At 38.2% G+C, this 26,274-nt stretch overlaps 2 protein-coding genes across 3 annotated transcripts in view; both read left to right on the top strand.

The window, feature by feature from the left end:
• The window catches only part of LOC103138895 (guanine nucleotide-binding protein G(o) subunit alpha-like), a 35,356-nt gene extending 9,371 nt beyond the window's left edge, over nucleotides 1-25,985 (top strand). The window contains 4 exon segments of the mRNA XM_016672051.1: nucleotides 1-125; nucleotides 2,075-2,204; nucleotides 18,896-19,049; nucleotides 23,294-25,985. Of these exon segments, the coding sequence (XP_016527537.1) occupies nucleotides 1-125; nucleotides 2,075-2,204; nucleotides 18,896-19,049; nucleotides 23,294-23,481 (597 nt within the window). The 3' untranslated portion in view covers nucleotides 23,482-25,985.
• Nucleotides 5,393-14,069, top strand: LOC103138825 (guanine nucleotide-binding protein G(o) subunit alpha-like). 2 transcript variants are annotated; one of them, XM_016672052.1, is made up of 4 exons: nucleotides 5,393-7,605; nucleotides 9,773-9,926; nucleotides 12,344-12,561; nucleotides 12,597-14,069. In XM_016672052.1, exons 2-3 carry the CDS (start codon nucleotides 9,779-9,781, stop codon nucleotides 12,529-12,531), a joined length of 336 nt encoding a protein of 111 aa, XP_016527538.1. In that variant the 5' UTR covers nucleotides 5,393-7,605; nucleotides 9,773-9,778; the 3' UTR covers nucleotides 12,532-12,561; nucleotides 12,597-14,069. The 2 variants fall into 2 exon arrangements, with proteins under 2 accessions (XP_016527538.1, XP_007553239.1); XM_007553177.2 differs by having other exon boundaries at nucleotides 5,394-7,605; nucleotides 12,344-14,069.
• Nucleotides 25,986-26,274: the final 289 nt, after the last annotated feature.

Below are 26,274 nucleotides of genomic sequence, written 5' to 3'. Positions count from 1 at the left end.
CTCGACAGCCTAGATCGGATCGGTGCGGCCGACTACCAGCCCACAGAGCAGGACATCCTCCGGACCCGAGTGAAGACCACAGGCATCGTCGAGACGCACTTCACCTTCAAAAACCTTCACTTCAGGTTGGGATGACCCACCTGCTCCCTACTCCACTCACACCGCAGAAACTCCGCTCTGTAATTAATTAGATCCGATGGTTTAAACAAGTATCTATATTTATGATTCTCTGGCTCTTAACGAGGTCAGATTCAATTAGAGCACAGAGCGGAGGGAGCGAGGGGCGAGGCGAGAAATGGAGTGGATGAGACTTTGTCATAATTCGGCTGCACATCATTTATAAAGCAACTCAAACATGGAGAGTGAGGGATTAGTAAACTGTTAAAGGGCCGTTATTTATCTGGATGGATGCATCATTATGCCTTTTTCTTGCTGTTTTTATCAACAAATCGAAGCTGTAGATGCATGGAGGTCGGTCACAGTAACACATCCTCTTCCATACTTGCTCAAATATGGAAGAGGATTAGGGCCACTGAAAAACTGAAAAAAAAAAAAAAAAAAAAAAAGGTAGTGCAAACTAAATACTTCAAACTAGGTGTCAAATGTTTTCAGCATTTCTCAGAATGTCGACTTTTCAACTTTTTTAAAGGGGAGTATTTCTTTAACGACTCATTTTAATTTGTCATGCGATTAGTTGATTTATTACGACAGGCTCAGATGCATGTTTGTGCTGCTGATCGAGGTTCTCCACTGAGCTGGCTGTGATGCGCCGTCGCTGTGTGTCTCTCAGAAGCACATCCTGCAGGTTTCCAGCTGGGCTGCTATTATTGGTGGTGATGTGGGGAGTGGGAGGCTCCTCTGTTCCTGTAACGGGTGGGACCCGTCAGCCTGCCTACCATTAGGCCTGTCACACACACGGCTGGCTCCGTTTCTCTCCGGACTCAGGCCTCTCATTCCCAACACCACAAAAACACAATACAGTGAGGCTGGGTGATTTTCTGCTGGGGCAAAATGACGTAATGGATAACATCTGTTGTTCAGACATTTTCCTCTCGGTTCAAACGCTTCATTTTAGTTATTCTTTAGCAATCCAACCAGGTTTTGGTTTTTCCAGCTAAGCTTAAATCCCTGCACTATAAAAATAGTGCATATCTGTAGTGGTTTTACAAGAACATTTAAATGAGAAAAAAATATATAATGAAATTAGAATTGCTCTAAAATTCAGCTTTTTTTTGTTTGTTTGTTTTTTTGCAGAAAATAAATCATGGCAACGATTTTGAATTTACTGCAGATTTTTTTCCTTAACCACATCCAATCATATATATATATTCAGGCTCAAATATATGCATCCACCTCCATTAATGTTGCGTTTAATGGTTCGGCTTTTAAGTTTACTCTGAAAATCTTCAGCAGGATTCTTGTTTGTGCCACTCCAGCAGCTTAATGTTTTAATGTGGAACATCTAACTGTGTCAAAGTGTCAGATAAACTGACCCTAACCATCAGCTGTAGATGAAGCTTCAGGATTTCATGCTGGAACTCCAGTGTTGACTGAAACGCTCGCAACCGAGAACAAAGTCTCCAAAAGTCTCAAAAATCTTTGCACTCAATGGAAATGTGAAGCTGTCCAGATGGACAGGTCAACTGTGTTTTTATTCTCTATTTTACTTTTGTTTCAGTAATCCTGTCTTCTGCATTATTCAAATAATTAAGATAGCTTATGTTTGTTTGCTTAATGGCATTTGTTGCTTTTGGAGTTGCTGTCTTTTCTTTAACAATTTAGTGTTTTGTTCAACTTCTCCAACTTGCTAATGGAGAGTTAGCTACATGTTACTGACACTTTATGTACACACTGGAGCCTGTGTGTGTAATTATAATCCACTTTTTTTCACTTCAAGCTGAGCAGCCTGACCCTTCAGGTGTTTCAGGCCATTAATATATCTGCAGCACAGATAATCAGAGTGTAAACAGTTTCCAGAGTGGAACTGTGTTTTTAGATGCTAAAATGGAAAAATAGACAGTGTTGCACCTACACAAACGTTTATTTTGCTGTATTTGTTTCTCCTGCCCTGCAGGCTGTTTGATGTGGGAGGTCAGAGGTCGGAGAGGAAGAAATGGATCCACTGTTTTGAAGATGTGACTGCCATCATTTTCTGCGTGGCTCTGAGCGGATACGACCAGGTTCTGCATGAGGACGAAACCACGGTAAGAACGTGACGAGCCTGGGTTCGACTCCGGAAACAGCTAACGCTAGATTAGCAACAATATTTTACATATCGCTTTATTTATAGCTGTTTTATCATTTATAAATGTGGTTTGAAGTCAAATAAATCCCCTTGAGCCAAATAGCTGTTTGTAACTTGGTGAGTTTTAACAGCTTAAACACCTGACAAGTCAGGTGTTGATATGTTTGTATGTTAGCGACATGTAGCCTTATTTTCATCTGTGACAAACTTAAAAAATATAAATATTATTGGTAAATAAAAAGGCTTATGTGAAAATGCTCCTGTATGTGGCTTATTCAGTAGTCAGAAAAAAATATTAAGGATAACATAAATGTGTTTAATAAATATTATTGAAAGGGGATTTTTGAAGCTGTCAGTCTCAATAGTAACTTTACATTGTGTAATTAATTTATCTGAAAGATGAACACAAAGATAAAAACTCAGATTTTCTATCCATATATATTTGAGTGTCTGCTGCTTTTCAGTTATTCCAGAAGAACGTTTCTGAAAATAGACGCGATGTGTGTTTTAAACGTAGAAAGTGTTGAATAAGCCGACAGTAAACAGACGGCCTGTGGAAAGGCTTCAGACAGTAAAGGATAAATGTCTCCAGAATTTAGGAATAAGCATTTCGGCTACAGAGAACGCTTTAAAAAATGATCAAAGTTCATTCAGAGCTGTAACAAAGCCATCTGATCACAGAGTAAACACTGCTCACAGTCCTTTTTACCTTAATGAGGATTTGCTGAGTATCTTGAAGGTAAAATACGTCATTACTGACCTAAAGCATCATAGCCTCCATTCAGAAATAATATTTGACCAATAAATCTCAGGGTAATTTCAGCTCTTTGCCACTTTGGACCCTCATTTTTCACTAAACCAGTGATTCTCAAATCCTAATCAGGCCCCCGTTCTGCTTTTCTAAACTTTCAAACCACAGAGCTTTTACATGTTTGCATCATTGTACACTCTGATACGGTAAACTGAATCCAAAATGTTCACATACTTCTACTTTTTTCATTTCCAGTACATTTGAAATATTTTTTCTTAGATCATAATAAACTGAGGAATCTGTGAAGATTTTTTTTATTTATGTACAACAGGAAACAATGGACGTGTGAGCATTTAAATGGCAACAAATAGGTCAAGTTTCATTAAGGTCAAACACATAGTCAGGCCCAAAATTATTCACGTCCACAAAATCATCCAAAAGTTTAAAGTCATACAAACACAGGATCATATTTTATTAAACAACCTGCCTACTTTGAGTCAATGGGTAAAGCCACCCAGATCTCCATGTAGTACGTCTGAAATGATGCAAAAGGCTGTGGAAAAACAAAAAAAATAATTATTTATACTCCTGGCAGACAATGTGTAAGAGCTGTTATTTTTATACAATTCTCAATATCCTTTAATGGAATTACTAATGACACGTGACCAGTTTTTTATGTTTCTACTCATATTTTTTGATTTACTGTTTTCATTGAGTTCAGAGTCCTTGACATTGGAAGGCCTCTTGGCCAAAACCCTAATCTTTTGCTCCATCCACAGATTCAAGCCGACTTACATTAATCGTACTTTCTGGTTTGAAGAAGCATGTTGGTTAAATTAAAGGTTAACTTTTAGTAAGAATCTGTCAGTAGCTGCGTTTCCTTTACAAATGTGAGCAACACTTTGTCAGTATTCCACTAATGTCGAAAAAACTAAACTTTGCAATTTTATTGTTTCTGTTTAAAAAGAAACACATTTGAATAAGTTTGTTCATGCAATAAGCCATTTAAAAATACGCGGCTCCATCGTCCTCCCACCACTTCCTGTTGTCGCCTTCATCTTTTCTGCCAATACCAACATCTTGTTGATCATGTGACTCGTGATGAGAATAAAGCATTTCCATTGCCGTTTTACAAGAGACACTAATTTCAATACAGCAGAGAAACTACCTCAAGTTAGCATGTTTCCATTCAACCAGTTAATTTGCACAATTTCAAGGTGATTGGAAGTGCAGCTAGTGCTGTGAATATGTTTTAAAGTCATTCGATGACATTTTAAACGGTAACGGAGAGAATCGTCGCCTGCAGTCAGCATCATTAGAATCCCAGGGTTGGTTCATAACCACACAGGGAGAAACAATCCATCATGGAGGAAATAAATAGAGAACTTTATTGACTCATTTAACACAGCCGTGTCTGTAGTTGTTAGACAGACGTCTGTAAACTGAGGCACTTGCAGAGAGACAAAACTGTGAGGTTTTCACAGAAACCCAGGGACGCTTTAAACAGACCTGATCTTCATTCTGTTACCCATTTTTATTATCGCTAAGCTAGAAATAATGTAGGAGTTCTAATTTGCAGACAAATATTTCTCCTCCTGGCTCCAACCTTTTCTCTGTTTTACTACCAAAAGCCTCCAGTTCAGCAAAAATATTCCACAATTTGGAAGAAAAAGCGAAGGACCTCCCAGTAATTGGACCGAGGAAGCAACACATTACCCGATCCGGCAGCTCGTTAAACTCACTGCTCTGCTGGAGTTTTAATTAGCAAGCAACATTTCTTATATTGCTAATCTGCCTGTAACGGCAAGGAAGCAGTGGAAACATGGATTTGAATCCATCTTCACTCCTGGTTATTATTCAGTGACAAGTTCTGGTTCAGGTGTTTTCCAACCAAACAATTATACTGATTTGAAAATTATTTATTTTGGTTTCCATCTTTTTTCCCAAATAAATTCTGAAAAGTTTGGTCTGCATTTGTTTTCAGCCCTGTTCAGTCCGCTTTAATTCAACTCCAGTCCGTTTAAAGTCCCGTTTGTTAAAGTGTGAATGCTAATCACACTCTGAAGCGCAACAAGACAGCAAACTCTGGTCCACCTAAAAGCCTCAGTTCATTTGAGGTGAACTCTGCTGTGGTTTCATCACATATGTGAACACAAAGTGAACCAGAGACCGCTCCAAAAGCAGGAAGTAGACTACAGCGCAAGGCATTCTGGGTAAATGCAACCTAGACACACACTAAAGTTCAATGCCAGCAAGAAAAATGGTTTATGGTCTTTTACCAAAGACAAAAAATAAATCCTATAACTGCTACAATCTGATGCAGTAGGTTTGTTTATGTTTTGTGAAGAAGGAAATTGCGCTCAGTGTCTTCTGATGTTTTCTGATGATGTTGTTTCCTCCAGTAGTTCTTGGTGCAGCGCCACAGTTAGTTTTTGGTCTGGTGATGTGAGAACCTACCAGAGGAATGTTTGCTGTGTTCTTCACATGGCTTCTGGTAAAATGCAGAAGCCATGGTAAAATGCCTTCATAGAACAGCTGGATTTCTGATTCTGTTTGCTGATGAAGCTGCTCAGTATTTCATTGTTCAGAGTAAATGCAGCTGAATGCAAATGCAGACTTTTCAGATTTTTATTTCTAATAATATTTCTCCTACATCAGAATTTATACATGACTTTCAACTTTTTCAGCTCCCAGTAAAATCCAGTGTAGTTTTTGGTCGTAACATGACAAAATGTGAAGGAATTGATATGATATTATAAGACGCTGAACTTTTCAGGTTAACGGTCTCTCTTTCCCAAAGCACTTTAGGATCAGTTAAAAGAGATATTTTGAGGCAGTAATAGTCTATAAACCATTTAAATCTTGAACCAGAATGTTAGATTTTAGCACCAGCTCCTGAAGCTGATATAACCTCCAGTGGGAGGCAGAGCTGCAAGCTGTTAGCTGTGCTCAGCCTCCTGTCTCTGTATTTCAATAATTAGACTCATAAAAGGAACATTTGCATGCAAACAGGCTGAACTTTAGTCAAAGGGAGGTGTATAGTTTTATAATGTCAAAACACCTGTGAAAGGACTTGTGGGTAAGTAACAGAGCTGATGTGTGTCACAGCACTGGAGAGCAAACTCAGCTGAATATTAACTTAGTGGATTAGTCATCTGCTGTGTAGAGCAAAAGTATTTGCCTCCTTTCATATGTCTGCTGTTTTTTGTCACACTGAAATATTTCAGAGCTTATAAAAAGGCTAGTTTCAAAGAATATTTTCATTTATTTAGGGAAAAGCTACTTTCCTCTGTTAAAAAAGTAAGTGCCCCTTCAACCTAATAGTTGCCATAAAGTATTTGTGATAACTAGGAACTAGTCTTTCACATTGCAGTTTTGATTCAGCTATGCAGTTTTGTTTTGTTTTAGAGTGGTTGTTAGTCAGACTTTGACTAGGCCATGCAGAGGTGGATTATTGTCTTACTGTATTAGATTAATTTAGACAACAGTGAATTTGGTCACTAAATGTTGTTACTTGGCTACCAGAGTGCAAAGGAAAAACACTAAAAACCAAAAACTTTTGTGTTATTGTTTTTAAGCTCTTAAGGGGAAAGTTTTGCTCACAGAAATCAATGTGCAAAAATCAAAAAGGTGTGCCTATTTTATCAAAAACATTAAATGTTCAACATCTTAAGAAATGATATTCACAAGATGAAGTTATTAAAAATTATCATCTGTTTCTGAATGAGACAAAACTTGTTAAAGATTATTCAGCAAACAGATTATTCATTTCTCAACTTAATTTTTGTATTACATATTTAAAAAAGAAACAACTCATACAAATACATTGCACAGGTATGATATTTGTGAGGAATATGATAGACGGAAAGATCTAAAGATAACAAAACCAAAAAATTCAGGTCACATCAGTATCACAAAAAGGAGAAAAAATAATCTTACCTAAACTTACTTAGTTCATTTTGAGTCCTTTTTATATTTAGCTTTCGTAACAAATATAAAAACATGTCTTCCAATTTTTATAAAATTCTTACATGTTAATTTATTGAATCTTATCCATTTTATAAATTTCTTTAATGATTCTGTTGTTGGAGGATCCTTATTTTACCACCAGAAATTAAAACCTTTCACTCCAGAACGTTTTGAGCTGCTTGGTTTTGTTTTCTCTGTTGGGAAAGGCAGTAAAAGCTCCTGACAGGCTCCGCCTCCAGCTTCTGACTGGTTTCCCATCAGTGTCTGTTGGTACAAACACGCCCTGCACCACTTACTCTCTGTCACTCCCTTCCTTCTTCTTCAGATGCGCATGTACTGTGTTTGGTCGTTGCTCCTCTTCATCGTGTTCTCTGAAATGACGACTGCTCGTTGTGAACGCTGCCTTCCTGCCCTGTGAACACTCTCTCTGCAGCACCGGATGTGTGTTAGCATTAGCATGTCTGGTTGAGGAGGGGAGGGGAAGCGGACGCGGGGGGCGGGTCCCTTGCGTTTTTCTGTTCCTTCTCTAAGCTCCGCCCTGCAGCATCTCTGGCTCCTTCTACTCCTCTTGTCACTGTCGCCACCGACTGTCCTCTCTAACCAATCAGCTGTCAGATGCAGAAGCTCCACCCACAGCCAGGTATGAAAACCTCCAATAGGTCGACACACTCACCTTAGCGGCTGGAAGCAGGTCCTCTCTGTGTTTGCTGTTTCCTCTGTTTTATAGCTAGAGATGCACTGATCCCTTATTAATATCGGTATCAGTCCAGATATTGAAAAACATTCTAGATCGGGTATCGACGACAATGTTCCCGATCCATAAGGGCAGATCTATCTGGTCTAATTCTATGCTTTATTATTTATTTCACTTTATGCTTACAATTCCTAGTTGCACTTTCTGATCCATTTGGAAGAAGATTTGTTGGAGTTTATTTTTACGTTTGACCAAGGCAGTCACCCTGTTGTTCAGTTTCTTCATTATTTATTTTACATTGGCTGTTTTACTCCTAATTGCACTGACTGAACAAATTAAGGTTGTTTTTACATTTTTGACCAAGCTTGTGAAGCTGTTGGTGTATTTAAGTGAGCTGTACTAGAGCAGAATTATCAAATAAATTCCTATTTTAGTATTTTTAGTAAAAAAAAAATGTTTTAAGTCAATTCAGCTGTTTTTCTGTATCAGATTGATAAACCTCAGATATTGGTATCGGAAATGAAAAGCTGCATCTCTATTAATAGATCTCTCTTCTTCCTTTTCCTGGTTTGTGAAACTCCAACAGTCGTTTCTCATGAATCTGGTCGATGGATCCCATCGATCTCTTTCTCCTCAAGTGAATGTTGGATCAGAACCAGAGAGAAACTGCTTTCAGCTCACAGTTTGAAGGAATCTGTCTGTTCTCATTACCTGTCACATAAAAAAACACTGAAACAGCTAGTTAGTTTTCTCCTTAATCCAACATTTATTTTAACGCATTGTGAATAATTAGGTGGCAATGATTCACCGAAAACACAAATTAAGCATGAGAAATTTTGTAAAAGGAAAAATAATCAAGTGTTCTGGTTTCATGTAATAAACAAGGTTTGATACTAAATAACCAAAGCAGCTGCAACATTAATTTAGCAGCTTTTACATCTGCTCTTAATGTTTCTTCTTATTTCTACATTAGAACCCTGTGGAGTTATCGTTGTGATCATTTAACTACATGCAGTTCTGGTTTGATGTTTTCACCCACTCAGCATCACCGTCATGTTATTATGATATTTGATTTATTAAATTGTTCCTTTTCAAAGTGAGGTGATTAGGCAACATATTGTGTAATAAATCCACAAGTTGGATTTATTACAGCAGAAGGTTAAAATTACACACAAAGCCCCAATCATATTCGGTCTCCTATAAAGTCTCACTGTTTTTGTAGTCAAGAAGGGATTTCCCACCTCTCTTTTTTAATTGTAGTGTTTCAAAATAATCCCAAAGCATTAATCTTCCCAAAGGTTTATGCTTTGGGAAGACATTTCCAGAAGCTGGAAATTCACCTTCTTCCTTCCAATAATTAGTTTTGAACAAGGAGGATGACTTCCATGTTTTTATTTCCTCTTCTTCAACTTTAATTGAAGATATCTCTTAATAAGAGCCTCAAAATAATTTTCCATTCGTATTAGTGAGTCCTTGATGAGTGGGTGCAAATCTGACCATTTTGTGAAATACTTGTTTATTCTTAAATAATTATAGTTATATTAACGTTTAAAAATAGTTATTATTTTTAATAGTTGATATTAAAAATGATTGCTTTCATCTTGTTAGCTTCCTGTGGTGCATCCACAGGAAGTTAGTGAAGGGATGCATTCATCCCTTCACTAATTACTGGGCTGATTCATCTTCAGTTGACAAGTCAGGTTCAATCAAACTGTTGTGACATGAGGGAATTGTGCTCAGCAGCGCCCCTACTGGTGAAAACTTCACAGGGTTCGTTTAGTTTAGCATGATGCAGTTAGAGCAGACTCTAACACACAGCTAACATCTCAACATGCATGGCTTCATTAAGCTCACTGTCAGTGAGTCTTACTAATCATTTCTGAATGTTGCATGCTGATAAAAAATGTTAACACGCACACAAACTCAGATCACAAACTGTGGTTTTACGAGGAACTCCCCCAAACTTCTGTTCTGCTTTTTGGTTTTAGCTTTCATCACAGTTCCTCCTTTAGCTCAGATTACGTGTCGTTTGCACACGTCATGATATTCTGCAGTTTGGAGTTTTTTCTCTGAGTTCTGTCCCGTTTGACATGTTCTGATGTCTCTCCTGCAGAACCGCATGCACGAGTCGCTGAAGCTCTTCGACTCAATTTGTAACAACAAGTGGTTTAACGACACTGCCATCATCCTCTTCCTTAACAAGAAGGACCTGTTCGAAAACAAGATCATCAAGTCTCCGCTGACCATCTGCTTCCCAGAATACACCGGTACATCCTTCACAGCGACTGTTCCCTTTATGCTGGATTCTGGTTAAAACATTAGAAAGTCACCAAACCGCCTAACCTCTAGAAAAAAAACCCAGACAATCCCAATCTTTGGGCTTTTGCTCAACTATTTTGGGAATATTTTTTCAGATTTTATTGACATGAACCATCTTAGCATCTGCTGCTTTATTTTTTTTTTCACACGCTCAGCGTACAGACATTAATCACAAATATGAGGAATAAAAATAAAAGATAAAAGGAACAACATTTATGCAATATTACTGTGCTATAAAGACAAAGAAAATCTGTTAATCTGGTGAATCATTTCTTGTTTTATTGACATTATTCCCTCATTATATAAAAAAATAAAAAGCTTTCTCTAAAATCCAATTTTTTACAGAAATGAGCTTTTAAGTTGCCTGCAGTTTTCAGTTTAAACCACTAGATGGCTCTCCATCCTGGCAACAAGACCTTTATTTCTTTGTGAATTTTAATTTAATATTTTGGTTCATTTTAAACAGTTAGCCTGCAATTTATTTGTAGATATTTTTTTGTTTGTTTTTGGATGCTAAAATTATTTTTCTCTTGATTACATGTACACATTTACAATAACAGTCCTAATAAACTAAGACTAATTAAGAGCCCAAATGAAAAACAATCTTATTGAGCAGGTAGTTGTGAGAAGTAACATTTTGCTAAATAATATACTTAAATTTCAAGTATGAATTTTTCTGAAAGCAAAACCTTTAAAATTTAAATTAAATTTGAATTCTCTTTTTTCCTTACTTTTCTACAACTAATAAAAGTCAACAGTAATCATAGTGGCCATTTTACCCAAAAAGGAGGAAATATTCAGATAAATTTTAGACAACAGAACTGCAGGTTCATCCTACCAGGGATGAAAGTTACAGAGAGCAAAATAAGGAAAACAGCAGAAGAAAATGAGATCAGGGCTTCCAGGGTCCAAACTTCCAGGGCCTGAGTGTGAGTGAGACAAGAGAAAACACGAGACAAAACAACATGAAAGCGCCTGAGAGTGGGAGGAAAATTAGGAAGAAAAAAAACTGTGGGAAAAAAGGGTACAGAAAGACAAAAAGCAGCAAGACTGTGAGAAAGAAGGGATTGGGATTCCAAAGCTGTTCCTTCCCCTCTTCCTCCCTCCCCACTAGCTGCTCTCTGACCAACTTCCTGCCGGAGCAGACAGGCAGCGGCTGCTGATGGCCTAGAGCCACCGAGACATTGGACCAAAAATGACTCGTCTCTGAGTTCAGGCTCATCCCAAAAGCACAAGAACAAAGGAAATCGAGCCAAGAGCTGGCAGAAGGCGGCGCTCGCCCCAACGGCTAATTATGAACTGGACCTGAAAGGAGCCACAGTGGATTTGGCTCCGGCGTTAATCTGATCACCACACTCACTGTACAAATAATGGCTCCAGTGTTTTTAGCTTCAGGTTGTCAGAACTGTCAGAGTTTCGTTCTGTAGCTGCTGGTTATCCAGGAGAAAGCGCCGCACTGCAGCAACAATAACGGGACATATTAATGTCCATCACTTTCCATTTACTGGAGCAAACTCACAGCTCCAGTTTGTCTCAGGAAGTTGTCCATGCATCACGTTTATTAAAGCGCGCTGGCATCGAGCTCAGCACAACCTCAGCACAATGTTTGCTGAGCTCAAGAGTCAAAGGTTCGGTTTTCAGAAAGAAAATCACAAAATAGCGCTGATGGAGGAAAAAAGGGGGATGATGGGGAAGTAGGAGGCGGCTCACGGTTTGGATGAAAAGCGCGTTAAAAGCTGCATCGTAACCGAGGTTATTAAAGTTATCAAAAATAAACTAAATAATTACAACCGAAACATTTTCATTAAGTGGGAGAAAACTAGCTGGGACTATATTCTGCATCCATTCCTAAAATATGCTGAAACTAGAATTACAATATCTTTTGTTTTTGTGTTTGTGTATTTATTCATTAGTCGCTCAAATTGATGTGGATTTTTTTTTTTTTCATACAAGCAGTTTAAGTCAACTGTCAGGAAACGACAACACTCCTTACTTTTCCTATGCTAGTCCACAAAATGGCGGCTGGTCTGAAAAATGGCGACAGCAAAAGTTGGGAACAAACGCCAGAGTCTGTTGTTCAACAACAATCAACTACATTTTGTGAAAACAGCATCTTCTGTTGAGTACTCATTTCCCTATCGATGTATCACAAAACAATACTGCAACCTTTTTGAATTCTGCACCTAAAAATTAACCAAAGTATGAAAAAAACTAAAAGTAATAAAAACTAGAAAGTAACTGAATTGAACTAATTCAGTTTCAATTAAAAGTAACAGAATTAAACAAACAAAAGTCAAAACGAAATAAAACTAAACAAATTAAAAATCTAAAACTGGTCGTAACTCCTGCTTCTTGTCCTCTCCAGGTCCAGATAATTACGACGATGGGATTGCCTACATCAAGTCTCAGTACGAAGGCAAGAACAAGTCGCCCAACAAGGAGGTGTACTCTCACGTGACCTGCGCCACGGACACCAACAACATCCAGTTCGTCTTCGATTCTGTCACAGACGTCATCATAGGCACCAACCTGCGGGGCTGCGGCTTGTACTGACCGGATGCTTTTACTTCTGTGGTACCTTGTTATGTCACATGTGTGGGGCCAATTCGATTGGCCAATTCGATTGGTCATCCTGTGAGAGTTGGTCAAATGATGTCCTCCTTTACTACAGAGCAGACTGTTGGTCCAGCTTGATTTAACTCGTTGGTTGGTTGGCTGAAACTTTTTGCTGTTTAGTCCTGGACCACTGCCGCTGCGTACTGTTGTTTTTCTGACCTTACCTGACCCCAGTAATCTTATCCTAGCCCCTCTGTCTCAGGCCTTTATACCAAACAACGGTGTCCTGGTTCATTCTGTAAAGGGGCAATTGTGAGAAAAGCTTAACAAGTTTGTTAGATAAGCCATTAATGCATACATAGTGTTGTAAGAATTTTCCATTGCTTAATGCTTCATGCTATTTGGCCTCATATCACGAGATTCCTCACCAACCTCGTTCAGAATCCAACATGGCTGCTGCATTTGTAATCTTAACTCCTATAATTACCTGATTTTTTTTGCATTACTGAGTTTGCATTTCATTGAATCAGTCGCGCACACAGTACTCTGCTATCTTTGTTGCTACGGTGATTGAACACAATAGCAAACCAGAAAATTGGGTTGTTTTGCTACCGCAGTTAGCTAGTCTCTGAAGACAAACGTAAGCTAATGTCTGTGGTTTTAATTGAACACACCTACATTAACTATGTCTTTATATTTTTGGATTTTTTGTGGAATGTGACTCCAAATTATTCAAAAGAAAAGCTTGAGTAGCTAAAATACCTAAATGTAAAATGCTCATTGACATCGTTTGCAAAGCATCCAATCCTATTTTTCCTTGACACAGATTAGCTGTAACTCCTGGGAGCGGAAATGAGGAAAATGGTTGATGTTCTGCAGTAGCGTTAAGACGGTTTCCACTGTCTGTATTAATATATATTAAGGTATATTTGGTGTTTGAACTTTTAAAGTAGGGAGTTATAAGCATTTCAGGGGATGTTTTAGTTATTCATTGGTGGTTATGGTCCATATCGCCTATGAATAGCAGGGATGCCACACTTTTCTCTACGCTGTTTTCTGCTTAGTGACAAATAATATATTGTTTGGATATGTAGTATTTTTTACCGTTTTTAATAATGAAAACCATTTTTGCCTAGTTTTTCCTCTGGCTTCTGATATGAGACATAGGACCTGAGAATCAACCACATTTTAAACAAAGAACATTATTATTAAAAATCTCACCATGTTAACCGAAAGTAAATACTTTCAACTCTAACATTCCTTATTACATAATTATCAATTGTGTGCTTTTGTTTTTTATTTGTAGACAATTAGGATGTAAATGGAGGAAAACAGGATCTGAGCTGGGAGGAGGTTGCATCATTGCCTCATGTTGCAGTGTGAACAACTCCATTATGAAACCACTTAAAACAAAGGGTTAGAAAAGCTGACTCAGCCCGGCAGCTACCGATAGTGGCTGGATGGGCGCATCGATTTCAGCCCGCCCTGAGACTACAGCCATTATCTGAGGCTGCTCTCTGTAACAGTCCTGCTGTCCGCCGTAAAAACACAGCTGAGCTTTGGGAGACTGAAACCTGGAGAGAGTGTATGGCTGGGGTTTGGGTTCAGATTGAAGAAAAGATTATTACATGAAGGTAGGAGTGGGCGTTTATCACATCGTTTATCATTTATCGTGATAAAATTCCAATTGATATCTATTACCTGCGTTTCTCATCGGCCATGCAAGATGTCAAAATAACATTTTTTTATGAAAACACCACTTCTGCAAAACCTCAACTTTCAATAAAAAGATTTGGCGCTATGAAGTTTTTTGGTAGTATCAAAATTGGTTTATTTCTCAGAACTGCAATGGAAAAGTTTTTATGCATCACGACTCACGTGATCAACAATCGGATGTTGCCACTGGCAGAAACCACGAAGAAGAAGACGACAGGAAGTAGTTGGAGGATAATGGAGCGGCCATGTTTTTTTAATAACTTATCACATGAACAAACTTATTCACGTGTAATTTTAATTGTTTCTCTTGTAATGGAAACACTGCAGTAGCGAAATTCTATTTTTTTGACATTAGTGGAACAGCAACAGCTTTTTGCACATTTATAATGGAAACATAGCTACTGTCAAAATTGCTCTTTTTACTATTTTCTCCATTATTCATTAAGAGTTTTGATAAATATCCGTATGTTTGAAAATATGATTAAAAGCAGTTAATGTGGGCATTTTAGTAATAAAAATCACACTTACTGATAAAAGTCACAGCCATACAGTTACCAATTAGAGAAGTTCTTATCGTCACTTTTATCATTATCACAACAGAACCACAGAATATTGTGTTAAAACTTTAAGTCCATATTGCCCACCCCTACTGACACGGTGAAAGTGTCTGATGTGATTCGTGCTTCATCACTCTCATCCTCTGCCTCACTTTTAAACAGGTAGATGACATCATCAGCTCATCTTTCTACATCTGCGCCAAATTTCCTAATTAGCGACGGAGAGCTCCCCAAGGCTGTTGATCGGCCTGCTGTGTGTGATTCTGCTTGTGGATTTTCTGTGTCTGTGTGTGTTTGCAGATTGCGTACAGTTAATGGTGTGTGTGTGTATGTGTCATTTAACAGAACAGGAAAGGTCAGCTCACAAACGTGTGTGTACGTGTTGTGTTGGGAGACAGCATCAGCTCAGGGGTGCAGTGGTGGAGTCACTATCTGTGGATTAATTACCCGCAAGGCACCTGTCTACCCTTTACGCTAACACAAACACACACAGCAGCACAGGCAAGCGTACACACATGCACTGAACGCACAGAACGGCCCTGGGGTTTTTAAAATGTCGCCACACCTTCCTTTGCCAAATGTTCCCATCGTTTGCAGCTAAAAGCATCAGATGGACGCTGGTTGATTTGGCAAACAGAAAATCTGCTGTTTGTGTGTAAGAATAATGATGCACTGTGTTCTAAATATCTCTTGGTAGAATAGATAGTACAACAATAATTGTATTCTTGATTTTTTTTTATTTTGTTTTATTTGTTCTGTGCATTAAAACTATTTAGTAATAAAGTTCTCCTTACCTTTTCATGGAAATTACTTTCCATCTAAATCCACAGGGGAAGTTGCATGTTTTGGGTTCTTTTAATGGAAACTAAATTCTTGGGTCTCCAAATCCAGAGAATGCACTTTACTGGCAACATTTTTCATCAACAAACATTCATCTTGTTAAACTTTGCCTTAAAATTTTTGTTGTTGTTTAATTTCACTGAATTAAGCCAGAAAAGGTTATAAAATAGGATACTAGCAAACGAGCGCAGTTTATTAGTTTTGTTAGTTTTTTTGTTTAGTGCCTGACATAAAGAGCTGTCACCAGTTGGAGGAAGATATCCTGCTGAATCTTCCATGTACGTGACGTTCTGTAAGCTCCAGTTCACAGTGATAAAATAAAAGTCTTCATTTTTATTTGCCTCGCAGCAGAAAGTGACAACATGCTGTTTGAGCTCCATCTCCTCGATTCTGGCAGCACTGAATGACATGGAGGTGTTTTATCAGCTGTTCTTGATCAGTATTATTAATTTACCCCCAGTTGGTTCACAGCATTAACAAAATTCAAACCTAAATTATCTAATATGTGTTTTGTACATCTGTCTGTGTTTGTGAGCTTTAAGCATTTTGTATATTAATTGTTTTCCAGAAGTGAAATGTCTTTGCAGATGTCTTAGAGTCTCTGGTTTATTGGAAACATTCTGACGTGACATGTGGTTAAGTCATTTTGGTTTACCTGCACCCCTCAACTTGGCTCCTATTGATTCCTTTGATTCCCAGAAAAAGCTTAAAGGTTTTTAAAACCTTTTGATAAATGGTTTTAAGATCAGGATGTACAGAAACATTATGCAGGAATCTTCTCAGAGTCAGATACACTCTGGACAAGGTCTAACAGGAAACCAAACATTGAACTCGTTAAAAAAAATCCTATATATTCCTTACTTTTTTTTATATCCTATATTTGCATTTTGCATTTCATTGCAGGGAAACATGACCTTTATACTCCAGTTGCTAGTTATCAAATCCGGAAATAATGTAACAATCAAATTAAACCTGTTTGAGAAATTTCAAAATGTTGTTGAGTAGCTTGCTTAAGTATCACTATTAGTAACATTTTATGAGCAATGTTTGTATGAATGATTTATTAAGATTCAAACGTTTATCAGGTCAAATAACCAGTTTGTAACTGTATCTGGTAGTTGGTTTTATACACACTGCAGCTATGTTGTAATTTGAAAGCAGGGTTGGTGAGAAACATTTGAGCTTCAGAACCAGAAATGCACCTTCTGATGGTCATTTCACTTTATCATCATCATGTTTTCAAGCTAAAGCTGCCGTCTCACTGTTTGCTCTCTTGCGGTTTCGGTTGGCGTCCTTTCTGGGTCTAAACATGACGAAAAGAAGCAGAATTATGTGTGACTTTTCGTGGAGTGTGTCTACTGGGATCAGTGGTGTGGAATTCACGTTGTTCTGCCTCGTCATGACTGGGTTCATTACCTTTCTACGATGTTTTGCTTTGTTAGGTGCAGGTACTGTACCTGTCAGGATTCACAAAAGTTCTGATATTTTCATTGTTAGTTTTATTCAGTAATTATTATGACTATTTTTAATTGGAAAAAAGCCTTCCATTGTTTAAATTTGAACAAAAAAAAGACATGTGAATATGAAACCTGAAAGACAAATCAAGATCTGATGCCTTTTACTGTCTTTAGCAATAACAGCTAAAGCAGGTTATGATTTACAAAAGTCCACATTACATGAGGAAATGGAGCAAAACATCCCAAAGTTTCCAATTAAAAGTTTTAGTGAAAACCTTTGGGGAATTTTCTTTTTACAGTTTATTTAGTCAGTTTTTTTTTTCCAAACATAACTTAAATGTATGTCTTTATAATAAATACAAGCCTTGAGTTTTGCTCATCTATACATTATAGAACATGTAGAAAGTTTTTTCTGTAATAAACAGTGAAGAACCAACATTTCGTAGCAGCTTATAGTGTTTGTATTGATTAAACAGTGTGATCTGTTGATTCAGCTTGACCTTCCAGAACATCCAATTGTTTCCTAGAAATAAAGTACCGCACTGTAGCACTAAAGCAGTTAGGGGTTAATAGGATGGAAACAGCGCTGAGAGAAGAACAATGAGCCAATCAGTGTGTCTGTGTGTAGACGTGTGTGTGTTGGGGCCAAACGGCCAAGACCAAAAAAAATACTTGATCTTTGATAGTAAATATCTAATCTGTGTTGGCTACATAAAATAGGGATTTGTGGGTAATGTAGTTTATCTGTTATTTCCCAGTGTAGGTCTTAAATTCAGATAAAAAATGCCACGTGGTTTCAGCAGAGAAATGGTTGCATTTGTGCCACGTTTTTCTTTGTTTGTTTTTTCCCTCCACAACAAGCTGCTGATATGCCACAGCGCTACAGATGAAGAACTAAAACAAAGTGCCAAATATTTCCCTGATTAGCTCCAGAGCAGCTCCCATCCTGACCTTGCTTACATGCCCTTATGAGCGATCTCCTGATTTTCAGTCTCACTTTGCCGTAATGAGCACTTAAGCCGAGGAGTCGCTCGCTCTCCTGCAGGAAGTCTCCCGGCTGCATTAGAGCAGATTTGACTCTGGAGCATCAACTGTGCCTTTTCTCATCACACCCATAACCCAGCTCTCCTGTTACCATAAGTTAACTCTGTCTCCATGCCAACCAACACTGTAAACACTGTCCAGGTACTGCAAAACCTGCACAAACTGTATATGGATGTGTATATACTGTATGTGTGCAAGTGCTAAACTGTTTGTGCTGTAACTCCCTTGCTGTTGATAATTTATTGAACATTGTATTTATACATGAGACAATGATAATAAAGCACCACATGAGCAACCGGAGATGTGTGATTATTTTCCCTCCTAAAATGTTTTTCCTGGATATCAAGGAGTTTATTAGTGTTGCTCTCGTTCTTCGCTTCTCTTCCTCCGATTTCTTTTTCTGGGTTTGTCTTTTTTTCCACAGCTGTAATTATTTATTAACAAAGGATTTCCGTAAACAAGTAAAACAGCCGCTAGTTTGAGTGTGAGACAAATGAGAGCAGCATAATGGCTGAGGAAAATGTTGAAGCATTAATTCTAGAGAAAAGTTTCCCTCTTTGTTCTCTCATCACTCTTTCGCTCTACTTTTAATATTAACTTGTTATTGTGTAAATCTTCACTTTTGTTGAGTTTCTGTTAACTTTGAAAATTTCCTCTTTTCTCATCTTCCCCGTCATCGTCTCGTTTTCCTGTGTGTTCCCGCTCCTCTCTCACCGTTTCCCCGCTCCTTTTCTTCCTCATCCGCAGAATCGCATGCACGAGTCTTTGATGCTGTTTGACTCCATCTGCAACAACAAGTTCTTCATCGACACCTCCATCATCCTCTTCCTCAACAAGAAGGATCTGTTTGCAGAGAAGATTAAGAAGTCTCCACTCAGCATCTGTTTCCCAGAGTACACAGGTGAGAGATATTTTTCACTTAAAGAGGCAGTATCACATTATTATATTGTTATTCCCTCACCAAAAACATACCTGGAGTGTTACATTGATTCTTTCATGCATTTTGGAGAAATCCTTTAATCTCCATTGCAACCATTCAGCTGCAAAAAACGCATGGTTGGACCTAGCTCCGCCTTCGAGACACATCTCCTCCTCCACTCAGCTCCTTCAGACTAGCCAGCATCAATTAGCAAACATCTGATAGAACTGTGCATCTGCTGAGCTCGTTATAGGAGTTACTTCTCAGAGCAACGCTGGTAAAAACATTAAAGGGTTAATAGAAGAGCCATGTTGTGATGATTTCTTAAAGGGATGTTGTCACATTTAAAGGCTTTAGGTCCTAAAATAAAGATTAACATTAAACAACAATAACAACAATTACAAAAAAACAGTTTTCAAGTGATGATGGCATTTAGTCCAGTACTCCATGTAGGAAAACCTTAGACTGGGATTTGCACCAAGGACCTTCTTGCTGAAAGGCAGGGGTGTTACCAACTGTGTCCCCAGAATTACATTTTTTAAACAATATGCTTTACTGTTATTATTATTATTAGTAGTAGTAGTAGTAGTATTGGTGTCGTTGTTAAGGGAATATGATTTCAAGAGTAGCTGCCAGTTTTTATTTGTTTTTGGCAAATGAGCTACAACTTATGTGCAGGAGCAAAAACATTTGTTTTTCCTCCGGTCATCTTTCTCTGATTTTACAATATTTTGGTCACCTTAAACTTCTAAAATAAAAAATGAAAGACGTAAACACCTTCTTATTTACAGCACTGATTATTATAGAAAAGTTCACAGTTAGTAACTCAAACAGATTTTGAGCCGATCTTAAATTAATTCTGTCAAAAATTGTAAGCTTATAATATGGAGTTAAGAAATTAATTTTGACATGGAAATGCTTTACTGTCATCAGCATGTAGACATAAAGTGATGTTAAGATTGTTTAGGTTACAGTTTTCTTGACTTGAATAATTTTGAGATGATAAATGTAAGGCTTGTTTTAATTATCTCATTAGATTTAGTTTTCTAAATATGACCTGGAGTTTGTTTTTCATGTTAATGTTTCATTATCTCATTAGCTGGAGATAACATTACCTTGAGGTTGTTTGTTTCTTTATCTTGAGAAAATAAACTCTCAAACTCATTATTGTTTCAATAACAGCTCGATTTTCTCATTAGAAAAAACAATATCAAGGTTTTTTTATACTTTTTCTTGAGGCAACAGCTTTATTATCCCATTAATCTGCTGAAATAATGAGACCTCAAGCTTTCTTTGATGAGAAACTTATTCCATTATCTCCTGATCTGGAGATGTCGAGGCTTGAATTGTTGAAACAATATCTTTATTTCAAGCCTGAATTTATGACGGTCATGCTGCCAGCAGTTTCAGGCTGCAAACATTAAAGCTTCACATTCACAGGTTATGCACTGATCTCCTGATGGGGATCATAAAGAACTTTTTGGGGGTTTTTACACCTTAATCACCACTTTTATCTTCCCAAATGATCAAGTTCTTGCTTCTAGAAATGGTCACATCAAAATTATTAGTAGCTGTTTTTTTCCTGTCATACGTCTGTTTTGTGGTCAGCAGAACTTTTTCTGAGCATTTACCTTATAAAGTCTTTTTTTTTTGCTTTAGAAAAAAGGAATATGTTTAAGAGTCTGGTGGAACAAGCTGTTTTCCACATTCAGTTTTATGGGGGGTTTTTTTCATGCTTATTCAGCCCTGGAAAAACCAGTTCCATATTTTAAAGACTCTGGAGAAACAGCAGGAGGCGAAATGACCTCAGGAAGAATTATCCAAGTTTGGCAAAGGAGTGTGAAGATGTCTGTATTGCTTAGGAACGTAGATAAATGATTTACTTTTTTAATGATTATCTCTGTTTTACAACAGAAAATGTTGATGATTTTGAACTAAGAAATATTTAGCAGGAAATTTTGGAAAACTGCTTCCTGTATCTGCAGTGTTGGCCCAGTATAACTCCACTTCTCAAAATGGTTTGATTCTGATTCAGAATTTCTTACAAATGTAACATTGACTGTTTAAAACTGCTAAATAAATTGACCAAACTTTGAGCTGCATTCATCGCTTTTGGTCAGAGCTCAAGTTGCTGCTTTTATGTTTCAGCGGTTCTGACTGTCAGTGATGGTTTCATATTTCCTGTTGGGACAGAAAATCAATTTTCTCCAACAGCTTTTGGCAAAGAGGCAAACAAGCTCATTCAGCTGGAGTTACTTTGGAGATCCAACTCTTGACCTAAAACCTTAAATTAACCTTAAGATTGTTCAGTCAGAGAGCCGTGTGGACGTCCTGATCCCATTTAAAACTGGATACGAAAGCATGAATGACTGATCTTTACTGTCTGAGTGAGATTTCCTGGAAATTAAAACCCTCAGGTCTGTTCTCTGATTAACAGCTGCCTGATTGAGGGCATTAGTTGTGCATGGGACCTTCAGATGTGGATTTACTGTCTCTGCATTATAAACCGTCTGAAAAATGTGCCACTTTAAATCTTGCGGTATGATTACAGCTGCAAGTTAGTTTCCAGCAGAGAAAGGGAGAGCGAAATGGTTGGAGGAACATAAAACCTCACTTCAAGAAGAGATTTACTTTACTGCATTTCCACAAGTGGAGAAATGATAACGAGCACAGGGAGTTGAGGAAAGTTGTTGGCAGTGAGAGTCTGCAAAAACGGCAGAGGGAAGCAGAAAGACTTCTTGACGTGGAAGTGGGAGCCAGATGTAGTGGTGACGGATAAAAGCACTGTGAGTAATAGACGCGCGTGGTGAGCTATGATAAGCCTCTTCACACACTCACAGCGGTGCACCCGTCTCTCACGCTGCTCTGATAGTCACACATCTTCCACCTTTACTTTTTGCTGCATCATATTCTCCCTCTCTGTCCAGCCAAAGGTCTGAACACTCCTCATTCTGATCACTGGAAATACTTTTCTGATTTCATTTTATATGACAGAAAGGCTGAGGTGGAGTTGGAGGGTTTTGCAGCCTTGCATCATTAGAGGGAAAGTATTATGTAAAAGTCACATATTGCACATTTTTGTACTTTCATTTGGGTTTCTACTGCTTCTAAAAGCAAACCAAGCACGTTTTCTGGAAATAAGTTAATGCTTTTTGGTGTCTGGTTTCAACCCCCTGCCCCCTCCCCAGAATATAACATCACAAATCAGCAGGAACTGCTCCGTATTCTAGCAACCCAAGCAGAGCTCCACCACATATGTTGAGCTGGTTTTACCGCTGTGCATTGTACAATGGCTGCTGGAAAAGACATGTTTTGTTATCACCCAGAAACCACTTGCTGCATTCGTGTTGGATGTGCAGGAGGCTCCACTTCTGCTTTTCAAAGATGTACAGTTGTACATCTGTTCGCAGCTTTTTTTACGTTGAGTTGAGGTGCGTGGCCAGCAGCAGCTTATTTGGATTTAAAGTGACAAGAGGCCCTAAATGAGCTCAAAATGAGTAGAACTGAGCAGACTAAAATCTTATTATCTAACAATGATTTTTGAGCATGTTTTGTTTAGACCATAGATCTATCCTAACCTGTTCAAGGATTCATAGTGGGTCACCTGTAACAGATTTTCACCAGTTCGCAAGTACTGTCTCAAGGCATTTTACAAAAAAATAATTTCGATTCAGTCATGCATGCATTCCAATTTATCAATCAGAACATTATGCTCAGTTGATTATTCAGAATAGTTTTAAAAGTTTTTATTTAAAATCCCAGCAGATTGGATCGAGTCGGTGATTTGTAGCATTTACTCCTCCTGGATGTAGCGACTATCGCTTACATTGAGTTGTTGACTTTACAGTAATCCTCATACTGAGCATGAATGTAGCGACGGTGGAGAGGAAAAACTCCCCTTTAACAGGAAGAAACCTCCAGCACAACCAGAACCATCTGACACGACCGACTGGAGGCTTGCGAAGACGGATAAGACACAGAAAGAAACAGAAGAACTGACCTAGGATTATTTTTCATGTTCATGAAAATAGAAAGTTAAAAGCAGGAGAACGATCAGCGGATGGCAGCATTATCTCAACTGTTGGTGATCACTTGTTCTATAAGTTGACTACATCAACATGCAACTGAACTGAGAGCAGCTTCTGCAAAACAGGCAGGTTTTAATGTAAAATCTGATAAAATCTCATTTAAATTGAGTATTTTTGTTCTGCTTTCTGCTCGTCCAGGACCCAACACCTACGAAGACGCGGCAGCTTACATCCAAGCACAGTTCGAGAGCAAGAACCGCTCTCCAAATAAGGAAATCTACTGTCACATGACCTGCGCCACGGATACGGGGAACATCCAGGTCGTGTTTGATGCTGTGACCGATATCATCATCGCCAACAACCTTCGAGGGTGTGGCTTGTACTGAGCGCGCCCACACACACACCCTGGACCCCCCTCCTCCCCCCACCACCACCCCCACACTTTTCTCCCATCCTTCCTGTCCTCTTCCTCTTTCTCCTCCTCCTCTGTCTTGTTCCTTTGGCACTGCTGTGGAAATGATGATGGCGATGATGATAATGATGATGATGATTCTCTAAAGAAAAACAAAAAAAAAAAATCCAACTAGGTACATATTAATAATGAGGATGATTTAAAAAAAAAATAGGCATACATGCATATAAATATAAATATATATATAAATCTATCTAATGTTCTTAGTTCTTGTGTCCTCTCTGCTCTGATTCCCCCTGATGTTTTTTTGGGTCTGTTGCCAAGCAAACAAAATTAGTTTTAGTAGAAAAAACCCCAAACCTGCAGCCTTGAAACATCTTGAACAAAGTTGAGGAAAGCCTCTGTTGCCGCTCCGTCACGTGGTCGACTGTGTGATTTTTTTTTTATTTTTGTTTTGTTAACAAAACCGAAGCCTGTACTTTTTTTTCTTGCATACTTTTTTATGTATTGTTACTTTGAAAATGATGATGCTGTTTTATTTCTTTGATGATCGTGTGTATATTTATTGCGTCTGTACACTGATTATTCTCACCTCTCACCTGTACTTCCTGTTTAATCCTGGTCGTTTTGGGCTGTTTTGCGGATTATTAATACTTTTTTTTATTTGCAGAAATATGTGTATATGTGAGCAGCACTAAAATGCACCTGACAAGTTGGATAAGAACGTTAAAAAGAAATCTAAACTGACTTATTTTTTTGTTGTTTACATTTGAGAAGACATTTTAAGATGTTTTTGTTTTTTTTATTTGAGTAACTTTTAACATCTTCACATTCAAGACCCAGTTTCCACCCAGGATTCCTGGTTTCCTGTTTCCATAATCTGGTCTTTGTCATTGGCCAGCCGCTGACCACAGCCGGACTCGAGAGCCAATAGGAAACTCGCTTACTGACTGAATCGTCAGTGCCATGTAACAGAGGCACTGCGCTGTAGATAGCTGCGCTTTTAGAAGCAGGTAAAACTCTACCTTCCTCCCCATAATAACCTAATAACATTCTCCATTTAAGAAAACTAATTAATTTATTAATTTATTTATTGACCAATCGCCCGCCATCCTCTCTTTCCTCGCTGTCGACTCTTGCATGGCGCCCAGGCGTCGGGATTTGACCTTTCCCCCCTCCTGTCCTTGTCATTCTCTTCTTTTCCATTCCCAACAGAAATAGCATGAGATACTCAACTTTGTATAAAAAAAAAGACCAGATAATTGTTAAAACTTATAGCATAAAGCTGCTTATGAGGGAAAAAAACACTTCATAAAAAGTGCAAACTAAATAGAAAAACAATAAAAAAATAAATAAATGTGGAAGCAGCAACTGAAGGGGAAAGCTGATTGGTTTCTGAATGGGGGGTGAGGGATGAATTATGAGAATATGTCAGAAAAATGTGAGTTGAAGTTTCCGAGCAGGAACAGCTCACATGTGAAGCTTTGAAGTGAAGAAATGTTTAGATTTTTCCTGCAGCAACACAAAGGGCAAAAATCTCCCAGAGAAAAACCGCCTTCACCACGACACTGACCGACATCATGACGATTTCTCGTGATTTGTAGCTACGCAACGTTTTCTTTCTCCATTTTACATGAGCCGATGTTTGGTGGGCGGTTCCAGTCGGACAGCGAGCTGACGAGGAACCACGGAGAACCCGGTGTTGCTGTAACGCTCCGATCTGTGCCCTGTCCCTAAGCCCCGCCCCCAGGCCCAAGCTCCACCTCCTTTTACCGTTCTGCCTGTTTCCCTGCATTAGAACCGTCTCCTCACTTTAGCCTGACTCAGAACGATTAAATATAATATAACAATATCTATTTTTTATTATTTCTGGGGGGGATAAAAGAAAAACACTCTTTTTGTGGGGGAGAGCACGTTTCTGGCTGCATCCGCTAGTTAGGGATGCCGCATGTTAACACATCGGCGCTGTATAAAGTCATGCTCCTTCTTCTTCTTCTCTATCTTTTCAGTTTAGTGCACACCTTCCAGGTCTATAATGAAAAGCACAGTTCTCACCTCACACATACACACTCGCTCACACTCACACAGACACACAATGAGTAGATTTGGAAATTTGTTATTTATTCATACCTGATCTATGTTTCCCCCTCATCAATCTATCTATAGAAACTTCTCTTTCTTGCCTTCTTGATTTCTAGGTTTTAAAAAAGAGAAAACTGTATAATGACACGATGAAGCTGTTTTGTTTTTTTTTGCATTCTGTTCCTGTTATCCTCATGATTTATTTTTTTCTTACCTACGTTCTGTTCTTTACCCAGTGAATGCTTTTTTTCTGTGCAGCTTTTTTCTCTCTTTCTCTCCCTCTACTCTTCTTTAGTGAATGGTTGTTATTTCATGTGGGATGTCCGTGCTGGAAAAACCAATCGAATGTAGTGTTTACATTAAAAAGCCACTGTTTTCATGACTACAGAAAAAATACCTTCTTGTCTCTGGTTTTCTGACTTTCAGCTGCAAGAAGGGTTACACATCGCTGTTTCATATTCAAGCTTCAAGCGACTGATTAGAAATTCTAGAGATGTGATCAAAAGTTTCCACCATGAACACTTAATACTTAAACCTTCTTTTTTCAGGGTGGAAATTATAGAAGGTACGGAGCAACACTTTTTAAAAGACTATTCTTTTTCTCATTTCTTCTCAAAGAAAAGAGAAAACAAGATAATTCTGGCTAAATATTTGATCATTCATTTGTTACCCTTTGAAGCCCTGA

This window comes from Poecilia formosa, unplaced genomic scaffold, assembly GCF_000485575.1.
Source record: "Poecilia formosa unplaced genomic scaffold, Poecilia_formosa-5.1.2 Scaffold55, whole genome shotgun sequence".
Classification (NCBI taxonomy): domain Eukaryota; kingdom Metazoa; phylum Chordata; class Actinopteri; order Cyprinodontiformes; family Poeciliidae; genus Poecilia; species Poecilia formosa.
The sequence above is the reverse complement of the archived record's forward strand: the minus strand, read 5'-3'. Positions and strand labels throughout refer to the sequence as shown.

Coding starts and splice junctions, on each gene's coding strand:
- LOC103138825 (XM_016672052.1), top strand. CDS start 9,779: ATGCACGAGTCGCTGAAGCTCTTCGACTCAATTTGTAACAACAAGTGG. Junction 9,927..12,343: donor CTGCTTCCCAGAATACACCG/GTACATCCTTCA, acceptor TGTCCTCTCCAG/GTCCAGATAATTACGACGAT.